This window comes from Gopherus flavomarginatus, chromosome 4, assembly GCF_025201925.1.
Source record: "Gopherus flavomarginatus isolate rGopFla2 chromosome 4, rGopFla2.mat.asm, whole genome shotgun sequence".
NCBI classification, from domain to species: domain Eukaryota; kingdom Metazoa; phylum Chordata; order Testudines; family Testudinidae; genus Gopherus; species Gopherus flavomarginatus.
Window position 1 is genome coordinate 16,021,456 of NC_066620.1, and position 17,551 is coordinate 16,039,006.

General features: G+C 43.0%; 1 protein-coding gene across 7 annotated transcripts in view; it reads right to left on the reverse strand.

The window, feature by feature from the left end:
• Nucleotides 1-17,024, reverse strand: part of VPS54 (VPS54 subunit of GARP complex) — a 73,101-nt gene extending 56,077 nt beyond the window's left edge. For 4 of the 7 annotated variants that reach the window (XM_050952043.1, XM_050952045.1, XM_050952044.1 and 1 more), the window contains exons 1-3: nucleotides 16,879-17,024; nucleotides 15,004-15,115; nucleotides 142-303 (exon numbers count right to left, since the gene is read on the reverse strand). In XM_050952043.1, the coding sequence (XP_050808000.1) occupies nucleotides 142-277 (136 nt within the window). In that variant the 5' untranslated portion in view covers nucleotides 278-303; nucleotides 15,004-15,115; nucleotides 16,879-17,024. Of the gene's footprint in view, nucleotides 1-141; nucleotides 304-1,827; nucleotides 2,035-15,003; nucleotides 15,116-16,380; nucleotides 16,470-16,878 lie in introns of those variants that run through there. The other 3 variants (XM_050952042.1, XM_050952041.1, XM_050952040.1) reach the window with 3 other exon arrangements.
• Nucleotides 17,025-17,551: the final 527 nt, after the last annotated feature.

The window sequence follows — 17,551 nt, forward strand, 5'->3', positions numbered from 1 at the left end:
AGAATCCCACTCCACCTATAAATACATCATTTTATTTCATAGTATTATCCAGAAAACAAGAACTTCGTTAACTATTTTCAGGTTAATTTTCAGGACACTGACTGTAACAGTATTTTCATCTGCCTTACAAGCCAAAATTACCTGTAGGTTCCTTGGGACATACATCAGGCAGTGACTGTACAGGTCGAAAGCGTTTAGCAGAATCCATTTCCTTTTTAAAGAAAGCATCTCTGCTGTTTGGCTGAGGCACTGGTGAAGAACTGTGGCTTGATGCCATTGCATAAAATCACCACTTGATAGAAGCTAAGAAAGAAAAAATAAACACAAAGTCTTCAGTGCAGCTCTGATTACTGATTGTACCATAACAATGGCATTTATTTAACAACTCCCTTACATAAAACTAAGCAGTTTAAAACAATACTAGTTATCTTTCAACCATGGTATGAAAAATATTTTACATTTGAAATACAAAGAAAGGGCTAATTTTTATACACACACAACTACTGTACATAAAAATGCCCACGCACATTATATCTTTCTGTTTCCATAATTATTCAAGCATTATCATAGAAATACTTCCTCTCAGAAATGACATGCCAAATCCTGGAGGTTTGTGAATGAGAGAACATGCCAGTCTGTTATGGGTAATTTTATTTAATCTACTGATGGGAGCTAAATTGTACAAGCCCACAGACATGACGGTGGATCACATATCAGAAGTCTTGTGAGTGCAGATAAAGGGCCTAATTCTCTGTTAATTTAATTCCATTCACTTAAGCAGAATTACATGAGCAGCGAATTTCATTCATAATACCACGTAAGCACGATTTGGTATATTTTCCCTGACTTTTTCTTCTTTTTTGGTAGTGAGGGTTGAAAGATTTGCAGAGTATTTAAAGAGAATGATTCGTGTTGTGTACAAAATATGGATAGCAGGCAAAACCCTTAACCTGTGAGGCATGCACTCCAGAGGAGGGTTCTATCATTTTACAGTATAGTGGAATCCATTCACAGTGAACATCTGTTTCCAGACTGTAATGTAATGAATGTCTCAAGTTGTTTCGATACATTGTAATGTGCAAACTGCAATTCTATTTATACTGAACCTCCACTGAAAGGGTGAAATTCATACTTCCCTACACAAGGGCCAAGTGATTGGTACTTGTATAGCAAGCTAACTATATGCTGTGCAGGGGAATAAATTCCACACACTCCCAAACCAAGTGCAGGTCGTGGGATTGCAACACAACCCCTCCTTGGGGAGTTCTGGGCCAATGGCCCTCATGTAGATGCTTTTGGAGGGGGGGGGAGAGAGAAAATGTACGTAAAACCAAGTCACTCTATCTCAATGCCAGGGACTATTTTCCAAGCAAGCCACAGATCGGGGGCCATCAGGCTCCCAACCACTGGGGTGTTCTGTGTACACCTGGAGAATTTTAAACTTTTTTTTTTCTTAGAAGCACAAAAAAAGAAAAAGGCACAGAAAAATGAATATTCACCAAAATGGACATAAACCTACTGCGCTCCCATTCCCATCTTACATGAGTCACACTCCTTTTTTAAAAGGTTGCTTTCTCTGCACACACAGAGCTCAATCTATGTGACCTGTCTCCATGTCTTGCTCTTGTCCATTTTATGACTCTTCCTTTCTGCCTTTTCTTTAACCCCTTTGCTATTACACTTCCTTTCTTCTACTCCTCCCCTTTGCACTTTTCCCTCAATCTCAAAGTCATCCCCTTTCTGCCCCCTCCTGCCTTTATAGGTGAGGAGCCCTAGTGTTTTCCAGGCTCATTCCCCTGTATATTCGGGGGAATCTCCCACACTTACTCTCTACTGGGATGTGGAGTGTTAGGGCCTCTCTGTCCCACTCTCTGCAGCAGTCCCCTTCAGCCTTCTCCCTTCTTCTCTCACTCAGGCCAGTTGAAGATTTTGAGCGTTTTCTTCATTATAAGGACATAAGAATGACCATACTGGATTAGATCAATGGTCCATCTACCCCGGAATCTGTCATCCAATGGTGACCAATGCCAGATGCTTCAAAGGGAATGAACAGAACCGGGCAATTATCAAGTGATCCATCCCCTGTCATTCAGTCCCAGCATCTAGCAGTCAGAGGCTCAGGGTCACCTGGAGCATGGGGTCACACCCCTGACCATCTTGTCTACTAGCCACTGATGACCTTACCTAATTTTTTTTTTTAATGCAACTGTAATTTTGGCCTTCACAACATCCATTGGTAACAAGTTCCACAGGCTGACTGAGCACTGTGGTTCCATTCTTTGTGGTCCCCACTCTGTATGTCTCCATTTCCAGATGCATCCCCACATCTCCCCTCAAGATTCTTCAATGTCCATCTGTATTCCATAATCATCACCCAGCGTAGGTCTCTCTTCTGTCTTCTGTGTGGTCAATCTCGCTCTCTCTAAGCATTGGGATGGGGGAAGACTTGGCTGGCTACCCCTCCCCCTCAGTGATTGCAGGGGCTAAGGGTTTCTGTGGCCTTCATGGCCACCTTCCCTGGTGTATCTACTCCCCTACAGCCCTGTTTTCAGAGCACTTGGAAGGCAGAGCAGTTCAGGCAGGAAGAAGAGAAAGCACAGGCAACCTCAATCCTTCCATTTATTCCCTGCAATAGCAGCTATCGGCAGGAAATCAACCTGTTTTTAAAATCTCTCTGCCAGCTGCACCAAGACATTGGCCAGGACTGAGGGTCCTTGGAAATGGGTATGCAAACCCCAAGGAAGATAGATGACAAGAATTTTCCTTGCCCACCTTCAACAGACCCCTCTGAGCTACTCTATTCAGAAAGGCAAACAACACTTCCAGAACTACCAAATACCACTACAATATACTTAACCGGTTTTGCTCAAAATCTATTCCAGACAAAAATAAATTAACAAATTTATAAAAAGGTAATGTTGCTACAGTAATAAACATTAGAAAAATACAAGGAATTTTACAGTTTAAATAATCTAGCCATTATAAATAATGGAAATAGCAAGTTTATGTAACTATAGCTGTTCTTACAGTTCACTATTTTCTGACAAAATTCTGTTCACCTGAATATTAATATTAGAAATGACAACAACAATCTTTATGCTGCCAGTATTTTATTCATGAAATACTTGCTCAAGTGTTTGTCCAATAACTAACTCCTTCCTCAAAATATCTTTTTCCTGCATTTGTTTCTAACCCGAGAAATAGCAAGAATGTCAAATCTTGTCTCTTTTGGGGGCAGGAGGGGGGGTCTGGAGGTGTCAAGTGTGCATTTTGGCTTTCATAGCACTTACATCATCTGTTAATCTTTAAAAGACAGACCTTTTTTTCTAGGTATTTGTGTGTTCATTTAGAATTAAACAGATGTTAATAAAAACAAGCAGAAGAGTTTTAAACTGTGTGTGGATTGTTTAATCACTTCCTTTCTCAACTAACCAAGTTTCAGGCCTTCTGGATAGGAACAAAGCACAAAGTCAGGAGTTTTATTTTCTATTTTCAGGTTTCCTTACTTGCAGTGATTTTTTTTTGTTTTGTTTTGTTTTTAATTTAGACACTCCCTTAAAGTTTATTTCATGACAATCCTAAAATCCAAATGGGTGTTCCTGGGTACTTGTTATCTTTAGCATCTAAAGTGTTTCTGAAGTAGTCAGCCACATATCAAAACTACAAGATCATTGTGTCAGATTACAGCTTTCCAGAATTTCAGAATTGTTTCCAAACACAACCATTTTGAGAAAATATTTTGTTTAAGGTTTTTAATTTGCTTATTTATTTTCTCTTGCTGGTGCCTCCACCACTGAGAGATCTTTATGCTCAACATGCTTGTTCTTCCCTTGCCATATTTCTAATGTACCGTATATACTGAATCATAAGTCGGTTCATTTATAAGCTGACCCCCCCCATGTGGTAAGTAAAAATGGAAAATTTTTATAACCCGTTAATAAGCCGACCCTATAATTCAGGGGTCAGCAAACTTATAATTAACTATAATTAAACTATAATTAAACTATAATTCAGCAAACTTTGGCTCCTGGGCCATCAGGATAAGTCGCTGGTGGTCCCAGATGGTTTGTTTACCTCAAGCGTCTGCAGGCACAAAGGTAAACCTAAGTAAACGAAGTGTCCTGCACGCAAGCTGCTTACCCTGACAGGCCGGGACAGCAACTGGTGGGGAAATTTTTTTGAGGGGGCGGCAGGGGAGAAGCTGGGGGTCAGAGGAGTAACCCCTGTGACCATCCCCCACATGACCTCACCTCTAGCCCAGGACCCCCACACTCTCCCCATCCCATCACTTCCCATCTTATCTGGGGAGGACCGGGGAGGATGAGACTGGTCTGCCTAGAGCTCCTACGGCAGGCTGGGCAGCGCGGCCGCAGCATGCTCCGGGGGGTGGTGGGGCAGGGCCGAGTGGCGCTGCCGCAGCATGCTCCGGGAGGGCAGGGCCGAGCAGTGAGGCTGCAGCCTGCAAGCCCTGGAGCTGCAGCTGCTTCGGAGGCTGACAGGAGAGCTACATGGCCAGAAGCGGAGAGACTCTGGCCCCGCCTCTTCCCTTCCGGCTCTGCTGCCTCTCCCTGCTCCCTCTTTTGGGGAGAGGGGCTGTGTGCCACCTCTCCCTCTCTATACCCGTTCATAAACCGACCCCCGTCTCTGGTGCCTCCCTCTTTTACTAAAAAAATTCGGCTTGTGAACAAGTATATACGGTAGGTATGTTCCTTCCTTCCTCCAGCAGCTCCTCACCAGATACTAGCATTTACTATTGCTGGGTTTTGTCACTAATCAAACTGGTTCATGAACCACAATGCTGAGGGGAAAAAATACATTATTTTAGCACTTTTAGAAAAATAAATATCATGCATTCAGTGGTAAAAATCAAGCCTCCTAAAGGAATATACAAAGTAGTGGGTATTAGGAGCTCCAGCAACTACAATTGTACCAAATGCCTGCATTAGCAGTGTCTCCTGAGAAATCTCATGTTATATGGATATACATCCATTGTATCCGTATTAATGCTTTGTATTAACTGAAGCCCTTCTTAAAATTATACATGCAATGAAACATTTTGCTCTTGAAATCAAGCATTCTGTGAGCTATTGTTTTCCCCTATTCTTACAATTTATTTAAAACAATAAATTAGGATGCCAGCAAAACAAAGTGCTTTCTAAAATAAGAAGTTCAATTACCTAAACCGAAATGGAATAAATGCTAACTGCATTTAACCAGTACAAGATTTAAAATAAAATTTAAGGAACACATTTTAACACTGAAGACACACATTTCAAATGTTTGTTTTCAAAACCAAACATCCTTTATTTCTTAAAGTTATTTTTATTGTTAATCATTGTCAAATATCCACATTACCTTTGTGCCCTTATTCCAGTCTTAACAAAATCTTAGAACCGAACAAAAAGGTAACACTAAAATATCAGTGCAGCAAAGAACTTTTATATCATCGAGTTGATTTCAACAAGAATCTCTGGCAGAGGTCTTCTAAATGGTCTGCAATATGATGCTGTACTAAATTATTCATAGGTAACACCTACTCTAGCAGTCTCATAGACTTTAAGGTCAGAAGGGACCATTATGATCATCCAGTCTGACCTCCTGCACAAAGCAGGCCACAGAATCTCACCCATCCACTTCAATAACGAACCCCTAACCTATGTCTGAGTTATTGAAGTCCTCAAATTGTGGTTTGAAGACCTCAGGCTGCAGAGAATCCTCCCGCAAGTGATCCATGCCCTAGTCATAATTTAGGACCTTATAGATAACTAACTTCAACAAGCTGCCACATTTGTAAAGGCACAAACCTACCTATGAAACAGAAAACACTCATACAGTACTACAAAACTGTGGTTTAACAAAACAGATTTTAAAATCAGCCATATAAGAACACTTTAAGGAATGAAGAAGAAATGCAATATATGTTGTCCTGAATCCCTTCCAAGTCCCAAAGCAGATTGCAAGAAGTCATTGAATGGATGAGAATCCTTACTAGGACCTAACCTCCCAAGTATGTTAATCTAATTGACCACTGAAAGTTACTGTGATTTACGAGTTCAGTGGCTCTCAACCTTTCCAGACTAGGGTATCCCTTTCAGGAAACTGATTTCTCTTGTGTGCGCCCAATTTTCATCTTACTTAAAAACTACTTGTTATAAAATCAGACATAAAAATACAAAAGTGCCACAGTCACAGTATTACTGAAAAATTGCTTGCGTTCTCATTTATACCATATAATTATAAAATAAATCAATTGGAATATAAATACTGTACTTACATTTCAGTGTATAGTATATAGAGCAGCAAAAACAAGTCATTGTATGAAATTTTAGTTTGTACTGACTTTGCTAGTGCTTTTTATGAAGCCTACTGTAAAACTAGGCAAATATAGAAGAGTTGATGTACCTCCTGGAAGACCTCTGTGTACCCTCAGAGGGTACACAAACCCTGATTGAGAACCACTGTACTAGTTTACTTACAAAATAGCCTTTATAGTATTAGCATATTAAGCACTTTATAAACATTTCTTGAAATATGCAGTGATGCATACATCATCCAGTTTAAATCTCATGGAAAATTAAACTCAAACTTAACATGAAACAAAAGCAAGTAAATAAAGAGAGTGGAGGATTGCCTCCACAGACTATTTTAATTCATACCATTGTGTGGGAGTTGTGCAATACAAACTGTAAATTGCCCAGTCTCCGGAGCCTCCTAGTTACAAGAGAATATGTGCTGCAATAACTACATGCAACTGTGCAAGTTAAATGACATTAATATTTCGGGTGCCCTGCAATTAAGTACTGGATTAGAGTAATAATATTTCTAAAAAAAATAATGTAAATGCATTTTGGCTGACAACTTGTATAACTAAGCTTCAGCAAGACAAATTGTTACATGGATTAGACAGAAGATACAGGTTTAGAAGGGGAATAAAAACGTAACTCACTTTTCCAGCAGTCCCAGGCCATTCAAATAAAGAGCAATTGCCCTAATGATGCAATACAGAAGTATCACAAAAAGAGAAGCACAACCGCAGTTCACTTTTTTACAGTTAATCAGAATTCACTAATCTGAGCCCTGGGTCCTCCAACAAGTTGAAGTACAATTAACAGACTGAGATCCCTGTGGAGGGACCAAGACATACAATGGCACTTTACAAGCTGCTCTGTTGCTTTTCGGTTAATAAAGTATCTATAGTTCGTTTAAGTTAAACCCAAGAAAAAAAGGTTAAATTGTTGGCACAATCCTCAAATATCCTATATATGACTTGAAAACTCTACACACCCTGGACAGAATCTCAGCTTTCATTTAAAAAAAATAAGTTCCTAGCCCTTCCGATAGAAAACAATAACTTTCCAAACATGAACCAGTGTAAACTGATTCAGTGTTCTATTCCTGAGTCTGAAGACAGACAGCTCCAGTGCCTCTGCTGCTACTCACAGCTTTGTCCAGCAGCAATAGCGTGAAAACAGCAAGAATCTGATAAGTATCGCTATTGCTATTTGGAGTTCCATGGACAGAAATGGAACTGTCAAAAATTAGGTTAGTTTCATGCTGCTGCAGCAGCTTACCAAAGCTATTAACAGAAAAGGTAAGCACTAGAGATATTCATTAGAGCAGTGGTTTTCAACCTTTTTTCATTTGCAGGGCCCTAAAAAATTCTGAATGGAGGTGCGGACCCCTCTGGAAATTGAACCTGTGGGCCACAGACCCCTATTATAGAAGTCTTAGACTGAAAACTGACTGAACAGAATTCAACTGTAAATGTTGCACATGCTCGGCACAGCGTTTGACGCAGCACGAGAAAGGGCACTAACTGTGGGCTTCTACAGTGATGACAACACTTCTGGGTTTTGACCTGTAGGTGGGGGTATTTACATACTTTTGATTGACCAGAAATACAGAATGCCTTTTCTGAGATCTGAAACTTGATTTTCATAGTCACCTTTCGCGGCCCCCTGAGGCATAGTTTGTGGACCCCCACATGTCCATGGACCACAGGTTGAAAACCAATGCATAAGAGAACAGGACCCAAAAAGATAAAGGCAAGAGGAAAGGTAGAAAATAGACCTCCCCTTCCTCCTTGCAGCAGCCAAGAAGAACTGGAGAAGGAAGAGAGAAATAAAGCTTTGTTTTCCCCTAGAAATTCGGGAAAGTTTAGGGTGAGGATGGGGTAGTGGCTACAAATATGTAAAGATACCTAGTAGCCAGAGACAGAAACGAAAGATAGAGCCTCTAACAGAGTCCAGGGACAGCACCCTGGTAGAAATTCCCGAGTCTTCCTGTTTCTCACCAGTGGATGGTAAGGAGTTGAGCTTCCCACAGGATGTCCTGTGACCTCACTCATGGCATCACTTATCTATTGCTGTGCTGGTAGGTTTAGCATTCTGGCTAGGCAGTGTCTAAATTTGTCATTGCATTATCATACAAAGTCTGGTTAACATAACATCTTTCTAATTTCATAGAATGAAAACTATTATAGATGAAGTGTGTAGCAACATCTATATTAAGACTGTATTACACTTCCCATTACAACTCTTGTTCTCAGTTGCTTATAACAGACTAACCCTTTGCCTGAAATTTTCCATGCTCTAAGTTTTAGCAAAAATGGTTAAGCTGTTTGGGAGAATGAGGTTAGGGAAAAATCAGTTGTTTTGCCAAAACTAAAATTGTTTCTGACCATTTCTTTGAATAGTTTTAACACTCCAGGATTTTAGAATAGGACGTTCAAATTGAATTAATGCGACAGCAGTTCAGGGTCCAATCCAGGTCAGTAAGGGTTTGTGTTATCACTTGCCCTGCAACTCTGGGAGACTCACAACTCTTTGTTGTTATAGCTCCCAGCCTGGGGTGCTCATTGCCAACCTACCAGCATGCAGGCCAGAGTGTCTACATGCTAGACAGCCCTGACTCCAGCTGCCTGTGTCTCGTCCTACAGCCTCACTCTGGCTTCTACCAACCTGGGTTACAACTTGCAGGGTGACCCCAACACACTCCCAGTTCTGAATTTTCTCCAAACCATGTGCTCTGTAATGTCCAGGTCCTCTCCTGGACAGTTTAGAGAAACGATCAGGTTCCTTTGTTCCTCTTAAGACACAAAACCCACCAGTTAATTAATTTAACTGGGGTGAATACACTCTTCCCATGAAAGGCAGCAGTGAGTTGGTTTACAGTAAAAATATAATACATTTATTATCTATCTATATATAGGATTAAGTGAGTTCAAATACCAAGAATGAGGATAGAGTTACAAATAAACAAAACAAAACACGCTTCTAAAAAGTCTAAAACTTAATCTAGCCAAGTACAGGCTTTGTTCAAGATATTTTTTTCCTCACCTATATGCAGTTCCCAGAAACATCAACCCCACCCCCTGGGTTGATAGGCACATTTTTCTCAGCTTGTAAGTGTTATGTTTCCTTGTGTCTGTCTAGTGATGGATGCCAAAGGTGGCTTTTGTCTTTGCTTATATTTTCCAAAGTTCAAAGACGTTGCTTGAAGAGGCAGGATGACCTCATGCTGTTCTTCTCTTCCTGTGGGCTTCCCAGCCCCCTGTACCTTAATGGGGCTTGCATTGCTTGGATTCCACCATGCTTACTTTACATAGGAGAAAGGTAAATAGCCACCTTCTTCCTGGCAGGGAAGGAACTTGTTTCTCCCTGTTCTGCCACAGACTTTAAAACATAGTATCATTAAATATCCATATTTCCTCATATAGTGTTGATACCTACATTTCACAGTGATATTAATCACCAATGTGTCATTAGCTTTCAGAAAAAGATCTCACTCTCTACACTCTTATAATACAATCAGTTGATTCAATTGCTTATCACTTGAGGTTCAGACCCTCTGTCTTTATAGACTAGTAAACCTTTGAAATGGATTCTTCTGAGTAAATTTTATTCAACCTATCCAGAGAATGAGATGGAGTCTTGTGGTGAAGGAAGCTCCATGCTCTTTCTTCCCCAATTATTGTTTGCTGAAATTTTCTGTTTCCTGCCATCTCCTCCCCATGCTATCTTGATGGCCCTATTTACTGCTTATATGTAAGTTTAGGATTGATCTGTTTAACAAATCCCCAACATGCCTAGTTTAAATACACTTCAGCCATACGTCTAGCATGTACCCGTAACTCCTAATACCCACTGCCCATCACACATGAATATTAATGATCAGTAAGTTATCAGTTTTCAAATGATCCAACACAAGGCATATTTTGTAGAAAGATTATTACAATAATGTGTAAGGTGCGAATTCAGGGGTGCCTAGTGTCACACTTAGTCCTGGAGTCAGAGAGGTGCCTTTATAATCCCCAGGAAAATCCACCCATATTTTATGTGCATATCAACTGCACTGTGCACTCTCCCATGCCTCGAGGAGATACCTGTACCAGCCTCCCCACTCTACAAACCAGGAGATTGAAATCTCACTTCTTTTGCAAACAGGTTTTAATATTTTTTATGCACTTCACATCCCTTAATGGTGACTTAAGTCTCATAGGCTTAAACTAAGGGTATGTCTTCACTAAAGATTTAACTCAGGTAATCAGCACTTGGGCTAGCCCAGCCTGAGTGTGAGAAGCCACACTACAAAGCCCATACTGATGCTACACTCACCCATGCGTGCTAGGACTTCTGGTGGCACACCCCATGTTTTATTGTGTTGTAGTAAGCTGAGCCAGTCAGCCTTTCCCAGTGAATTGTGAGAGAACAACTCCGTCTTTCCAGGCACATGGGAGGATGGGGTGGAGGTGGAGGGAATCATGGGAAGCCATTGGAGGACTATTGGCACTCAAGTGACTTAGCCTGTGTCCTCTCTGCAAGGTGGGCAGCATACCCCGAATGAAAGTGGCACTCAAATTCTAGCCTAGAATTATGGACAATACCCAAGTAAGAGCCCAAATTAACTCTGCAGGGACAACACATCCTAAGAAGCAGGCAAGTATCATATCCCCCACTTCTTTTATAAATGAAGCAAGAGAGGTGATGTCTGCACTATGGGTGCTACAGCAGCACAGCTATGGTGCCAGAGCCTTCACTGTAGGAATCCCACCTCCCCAAGGCATGGTAGCTACGTCAACAGAAGCATTCTTCCAAATGCATCTACACTGGAGGCTACGTCAGCATAGCTGCAGCAGTCGGCGTGGGAATTTTTCAAGCCCCTAAGCACTGTAGCCATGTTGACCTAACTTTTAAGTGTAGATCAGGCTGCACAAACTGCACAAGGTCAAAACTGGGAATAGAACCAAGGTTTCTAACACAGTAGCCGCAAAGTCTCATCCACTTAGCCACTTGGCCTTTCTAAATGAATGCATCAGATATATGTGCTTGCCTATAACCACTGTTCTAATCAGCAGATCATACATACTTCAAATGGCACAATGGTAATTTTGTAATTCAGCTTCCGCTGGAATCAGATAAAGTAATATTACAGTCAAATATTTATCAAATATTCTCTATTTTGGATAACTGAATCTAATGCTATGGGCTTGGATAAAAGCAGTGCTGCAGTGCAGTGTGATTTGGAGGACCTTGTGGAGCACTGCAGGACTGATATGCCTTTCTATAAAATATGGACCAACAGCAGCAGAGGCAGCTCAGTTTAAATACACCAGTGAATATTATTTTAAAATTACCTTCCTTATGTCTCATAATAAGTGAGCAACACTGTCAACTTGGAATCTAATAAATGTAAGAAATGAGTTAGAAACCATTTGAGGTAAAACTGCTGCAGTCGATTTCTGTAGTTTTACTGACACATTTTTTAATTAAAAAAAAAATGTTTCTCTCTCCCTTTTGTGTGTCTGAAAAACCCACACAATCTCAGAGGAAACTAATTTTATGCAGTTGTTGTCAAACAGAAAATAAACAAAAAAACCAAAACCATTTCTCTCATTTTTCAGTTAAAGTAATCTTAGTAATAGCAAGTAAAAACAGAAAAATACAAATTTTAAGTTGATGTCATCTCTTTAACATATAAGAGGAGGACAGAATAGAAAACAAAAAGACTGAAATCAAAACTTCACTGTATATTCTGCAGGTATGTGTGTATGTACATATAGCTTCTGGGAGCCGCGTGGAGCCAGGGTAGGTACGGAGCCTGCTTTAGCCCCGCTGGTCTTTTAGCAGCCTCAAATCTACCGGATTGGCTTCAGAAGTCTCAGGAGATTGAGCCCAATTCCCAGAGACTACCAGCCAAATCAGGAGGGTTGGCAACCCTATGCAGAGACCATAACTAGATAGCTTCTTTAACTTTAGAACATGACACAATTATGGTCCATTGACAACCGGCTCTTTGATACTCCTGTAAGTAATGCCAAGTGGACATGCTCTGAATACATATAGCTATTCAGGTCATTGTACAGCAAGATCTTCAAATGTCAGCTCTGATGGAATTGTTCTTAAACAAGTAACAAAGCTTAAAAATATTATATTAATCTATAAGAACAGGTCTCGTGGTTAGTAATCTACATTGCTACACAAGAGACCCTGGTTTAATTTCTTGGTAAAACATATTGCTCCTTTAGCTGATATGGACCGGTAGTACTACAGATATGGTACATTGTCCGCTTGGAAAAAGAGTGAGAGAGGAGCATCTCATGTCACTTCACAGAAACACCTGTAGCCAAACAAAGAGCAATATTGATGAGCTTCATTAGGAGTTCCACCTACAGCTCAGCTCAAGAAAGTAGCTGTAATATGGGGTATTTTAAGGAGAGAATGAGAAAATACTCCGAACATGGCAAAAAGATTAAAATATTAAGGCCTTGATTTTCATGGCAGGTTAAGAGCTGTTTGAGGCCCACCTAACCCTTGTACAAATTAGGGCTGCACAGAGACAGTCCTTACACCATAGAGCAGTGGTCCCCAAACTTTTTGGCTGGCGGGTGCCAGCCAAAGGACCACTGCCGCGGTGGAGCACCCGCCAAAATGCCGCCGAATTTCGGCGGCATTTCGGCAGGGACGCCTCTCGATGCTGCTGCTGGTCGCTGACAAGTGACGTCAGCGAGAGGCGTCGCCCCCGAAATTCGGGAGCGACACCTCTCGATGACGTCACTTGTCGGCGACGAAGCGGCGTCAGCGAGAGGTGTCGCTCCTGAAATTCGGGGGTGACGCCTCTCGATGTCACTTGTTGCCGACAAGTGACGTCATCGAGAGGCGTCCCCACTGAAATTGGGAGCGACGCCTCTCGATGATGTCACTGGTCACCGACAAGCAGCGTCATTGAGAAGTGTCCCCGCCGAAATGCCGCTGAAATTCGGCGGCATTTCAGCGGGTGCTCTTCTGGGGGCCAGGACGCAGGTGCATCAAGATGCCCCCGCGGGCGCCATAGAGAGTTCCCCTGCGGAAATGGAATTCTCCACCAACTATCTTCAGCCATTTTCGGGCCAATTTGTCCAGTTTATGCAGTGCAAACTGCCCACAGCACACTGGGGAATCCAACCCTAACTTTCTAAAAATAATGGCCAGGTTTTCAAAAGAGCTGTATACCCACAAACAGATACAGCATGCTCTGTAGCAATTCAGCCTTCATCACGCTGCCTCGACAATGGGCCTCAACGCATTTATGGGAGAGGTTAGACAGGAAGTCACCTCTAAGGGCGAGTAGTTAGACAGCAGAAAAGACCATCCAATCCTTTGCTTCTCTGCTGACCATCAACAAGGACACCAATAAGTATCAATTCTGATGGTAGCTTTTGTGATATGAATGCCGGACCACTAGGCACTCAAGCGAGAGGATCAATTCTTTTCACATAAACCACTGAACAGCCATCAGACGGTTTTCATTTTCTAAAATAATAAATGGATGTACTTACATAAATTTAAAAAGCAGAACATGAGCTTGTCATGTCTCAGAACAATACAATTCTGACAATGTTTAAAGCAGATGGTATTACATCACTGTTTATAATTTTTTTTTTCAAAATATATAGCTCAGTGGTTTCAGCATTGGCCTGCTAAACCCAGGCTTGTGAGTTCAATCCTTGAGGGGGCCATCTGGAGCAAAAATCTGTCTGGGGATTGGTCCTGCTTTGAGCAGCAGGTTGGATTAGATGACCTTCTGCGGTCCCTTCCAACCCTGATATTATACGGTGAATTACCCCCAGACTTCTCCAGGGAAACCACACTCATATTTCCTATCAGCTTTCGACTAGATGGCAGTAGGTGTCTGGTAAATTAGTAAGCTCTAGGCATTCTACATTTTACTCATACATCCTCTAGAGGCAGCAACCTACTCCCAAAGGCTTTCATGGGAACAGGAACAGGCCCTGTGTCTACATCACATTTCCATGCTTTACAGGACTGACTCTTGTTAAGATAGTCTTCCTCAGCCATGATATAGCTAGAGTACTAATTAATAAATAAATAATCGCGCAACATCAGCCACACTTAAGGCCCTGAAAAGATGACAAATGGTGGTAGATAGACCGTTAGATAAATACAAAGTTTTGTATAATTAAATTTAAAAATTAATAAATTACAGGATTAGGTTCACTGAAATTTAAAACATGAGAAAACCTACAAAATGTCAACAAGTAGAAAGAAATTCCTACAAGATGCCAATAGCAGAAAGAAACTGAGATGTCCAGGGATAGAAGGTAATCTTCCTACAGAAATATAATAGCAGGATAACATCATGCTATGGCATACAGGTATCTCCCACACATAAGCAAGACCTACTCTATCAAGGAAAGAGTTATTCCCCATCTTCTCATATCATGTTAACCTTTTTTTTTAAAAGTACTGTTTTTTGCTACCTGGGCCCATAAGTATTTATAAATCAAATATATGGCTCCAATAGGCCATCAAATCCTTATTGCATTACAGAAATAAACTTTTTTTGCTTCTATTTCCTTATTCCCATAACTGTCATTAGGACTGGGACTACCTCTAGGAAAACCCATTGCATTTCTCACAAATATAAGCATGTTATTTCTTTACACATGGGGCAGTTACTTATAAAATACACATCTGATAAATTACACAATTAACTCTATAGTACCTTAGTGACAATAGTCCAAGAATATCTCAAGAAGGCAGTCTTCATATCTCCTCCAGTTCCATGATGCAGAAAAAAATCCTGGTTTTATAACTCACGAAACTATTTTGATGACCTAAATGAAGAACTGCACATTAAACTAAGGTAAAGGTTCTGCTAAAAGTGAACAACACCCAGGAAATTCTAAGTTAAAGTTGGTAAGGTGGGAGAAAGCACAGTAGTTCAGAATTGTCAGTTTCACTCTAAGGTGATATTCAAATTTTAACATGGAAATACAAATATAAGGCATATGCAATGCAGAACGCAAATCTTTACAACATATATGCCCATTACTTTATAACCTCACCTTAATGCTTACTCTATTTTACCTCTTCTTCCTCCTCCTCCTCCTTTTTTTTTCAAATACAAAAAGCAAACTACTCAGCATGTGGTTTTGGAAACAAATCTGTTTATGAGTGGGTTTGCTTGGTAGCTAGTAAAAGTCCCCATGTGTGATAACACCACGTGCAACATCCAAGCTTACAGTTTATCTTGGTTCTTTGTGACTACTAGATTGAAAGGGTCCAGAAGCATAACCTCTCTCAGCCAATCAAGATCAGCACTGAAAGGCTCCAAAAGGAATCACAGAAAGTCATCCTCAGACTAGAAGACAGTGTGTATAAAGGGCTAGGGACATACAGCAACACATAGACACACACACAATGGGAAACACTGAGTCAAAACAAACACACCAAGAGCACCTGAAAATGACATTTTGGAAAAACGTAACTTCTGTAAGCTGCTCAGCCAGCCCGCCCCCGGGGATCATGTTGTGCATGGCACAAGGAGGGGAGAAGAGAAGGGACCAGCCTGTCCTTTGGGATAGTGCAGTCACATAGCAGGTTAGGAGAGAAAGAGCTGCCTGCCTGGGGACAGGTTGGGAGAAGGGAGGGAAAGGATCGGGACTGGCCTCTAGGACTTATGATGGTGGAGGAGAGACACTTCACTTGTTCCCCGGTGCAGTGGAAGGAAGGGGAAAAGCTGCCTGGCCTGTGCATTGGCACAGTGCAGCTCCAGTGGAGGAAAGGTGAAGGAGCCAGCCTGCGCCCTGGCAGGGGAGACATGGGGCCCAGCCTGCGCCTTGACGGGGGTGCGGGGGGGACCTGGGGTCCAGCCCTTGCCCGGGAGGGGGAGAGGAGGGACCTGGGGTCCAGCCTTTGCACCGGCCGGAGGGTAGGTCCCGTCCCCGCAGCGGGGGCAGACACAGCCTGTGCCCGGGGACACGGTCCAGCCTGCCCTGCTTTCGGGGAGTGCAGGCCGGGAACGGGGGGCTCGGGCCGGGTTCCCCGTCCCACCGCGGGGCCTGCGTGGGGCCGGGCCGGGCCGGGCGCCGTTCTGTACCTGCGGGATCCCCGGCCGCGGCTCGGGCGGGCACCGGAACAGCCGGCGCGGCCTAGCGCATCCCCGGCGCCTCCGCAGAGACACGTCGCCGCCCCTGTCCGCCCAGCGCCGCCCCCCCGCTCGGCTCAGGGAGCTGCGCCGGGCCGGCGGCGGGCAGGCCGCGCTCAGGCACCGCCTCTCCCCGCAGCCCCGCCGGAGACTGGGAGGAGCCGGCGGCGCTACTGGGCGGGCCAAGGGAGGGTCCGGGGGAGCGGGGCTGAGGCCTGGGCCGGGGGTTACACAGGAGCCTCCTCCAGATCCTGCCTCAGCTGCGCCCGGGCATCCCCCCCAGCACCCTGCCCAGCTGGAGCCCCTTCTCTGGGGTGCGGGCAGGCCCTGCCCCAAGCCAACCCCTGTGGGGCTGGGCCGCACCCTGAGACTGGGCCAGGGAGCTGGGGAAGGCCACGGCCGCACTGCAAGCTCTGGGGTCTTTTTTGCAACGCTCCTTCAGCCCCTTACCATCAAGACGCTTGAAGTTGGGGTCCCCTGTGTGCATCCCCAGCTGCAGCCTTGAGGATGCTGGCGATTTTAATCACCAGTCATGCAGAACTGGCGGGGGTGGTCCTCTCAGCCCCAGCTCCTGGAATCAAGTGCCTACTTGAGACTTTCAGCTTTCCTTATAAAACGAAACCAAAGCCAAGTTTCTAGTCCCCGTGGCTGCAGAGAATGTCTTGAAAACAGGACCTGAGAGTACGCTAAAGGCTCAGAAATCCAAAGGCCCGTAAACAATATATGTACATATATATTTAAACTCACATGATTTTTGTGAGGCCTGGCTTATGATTTTTGTATGCTGTGTTGTAGCTGTGTTGATCCCAGGGTATTAGATAGACAAGGGTGGGTGAGGTAATATCTTTTATTGGACCAACTTTCTTAGGTGAAAGAAACAAAGCATTTGAGCTTGCACAGAGCATTTCTTCCAAGTCCTGAGCCAGCTGCACTCCCCCAGCTCTGTGTAACCTTGAAAGCTTGTCTCTCTCGCCTACGGAAAAAACAAAGAGGAGTCCTTGTGGCACCTTAGAGACTAATACATTTATCTGAGCATAAGTTAGCCCACCGAAGCTTATGCCCAAATACATTTGTTAGTCTCTAAGGTGCCACAAGGACTCCTCATTGTTTTTTCTGATACAGA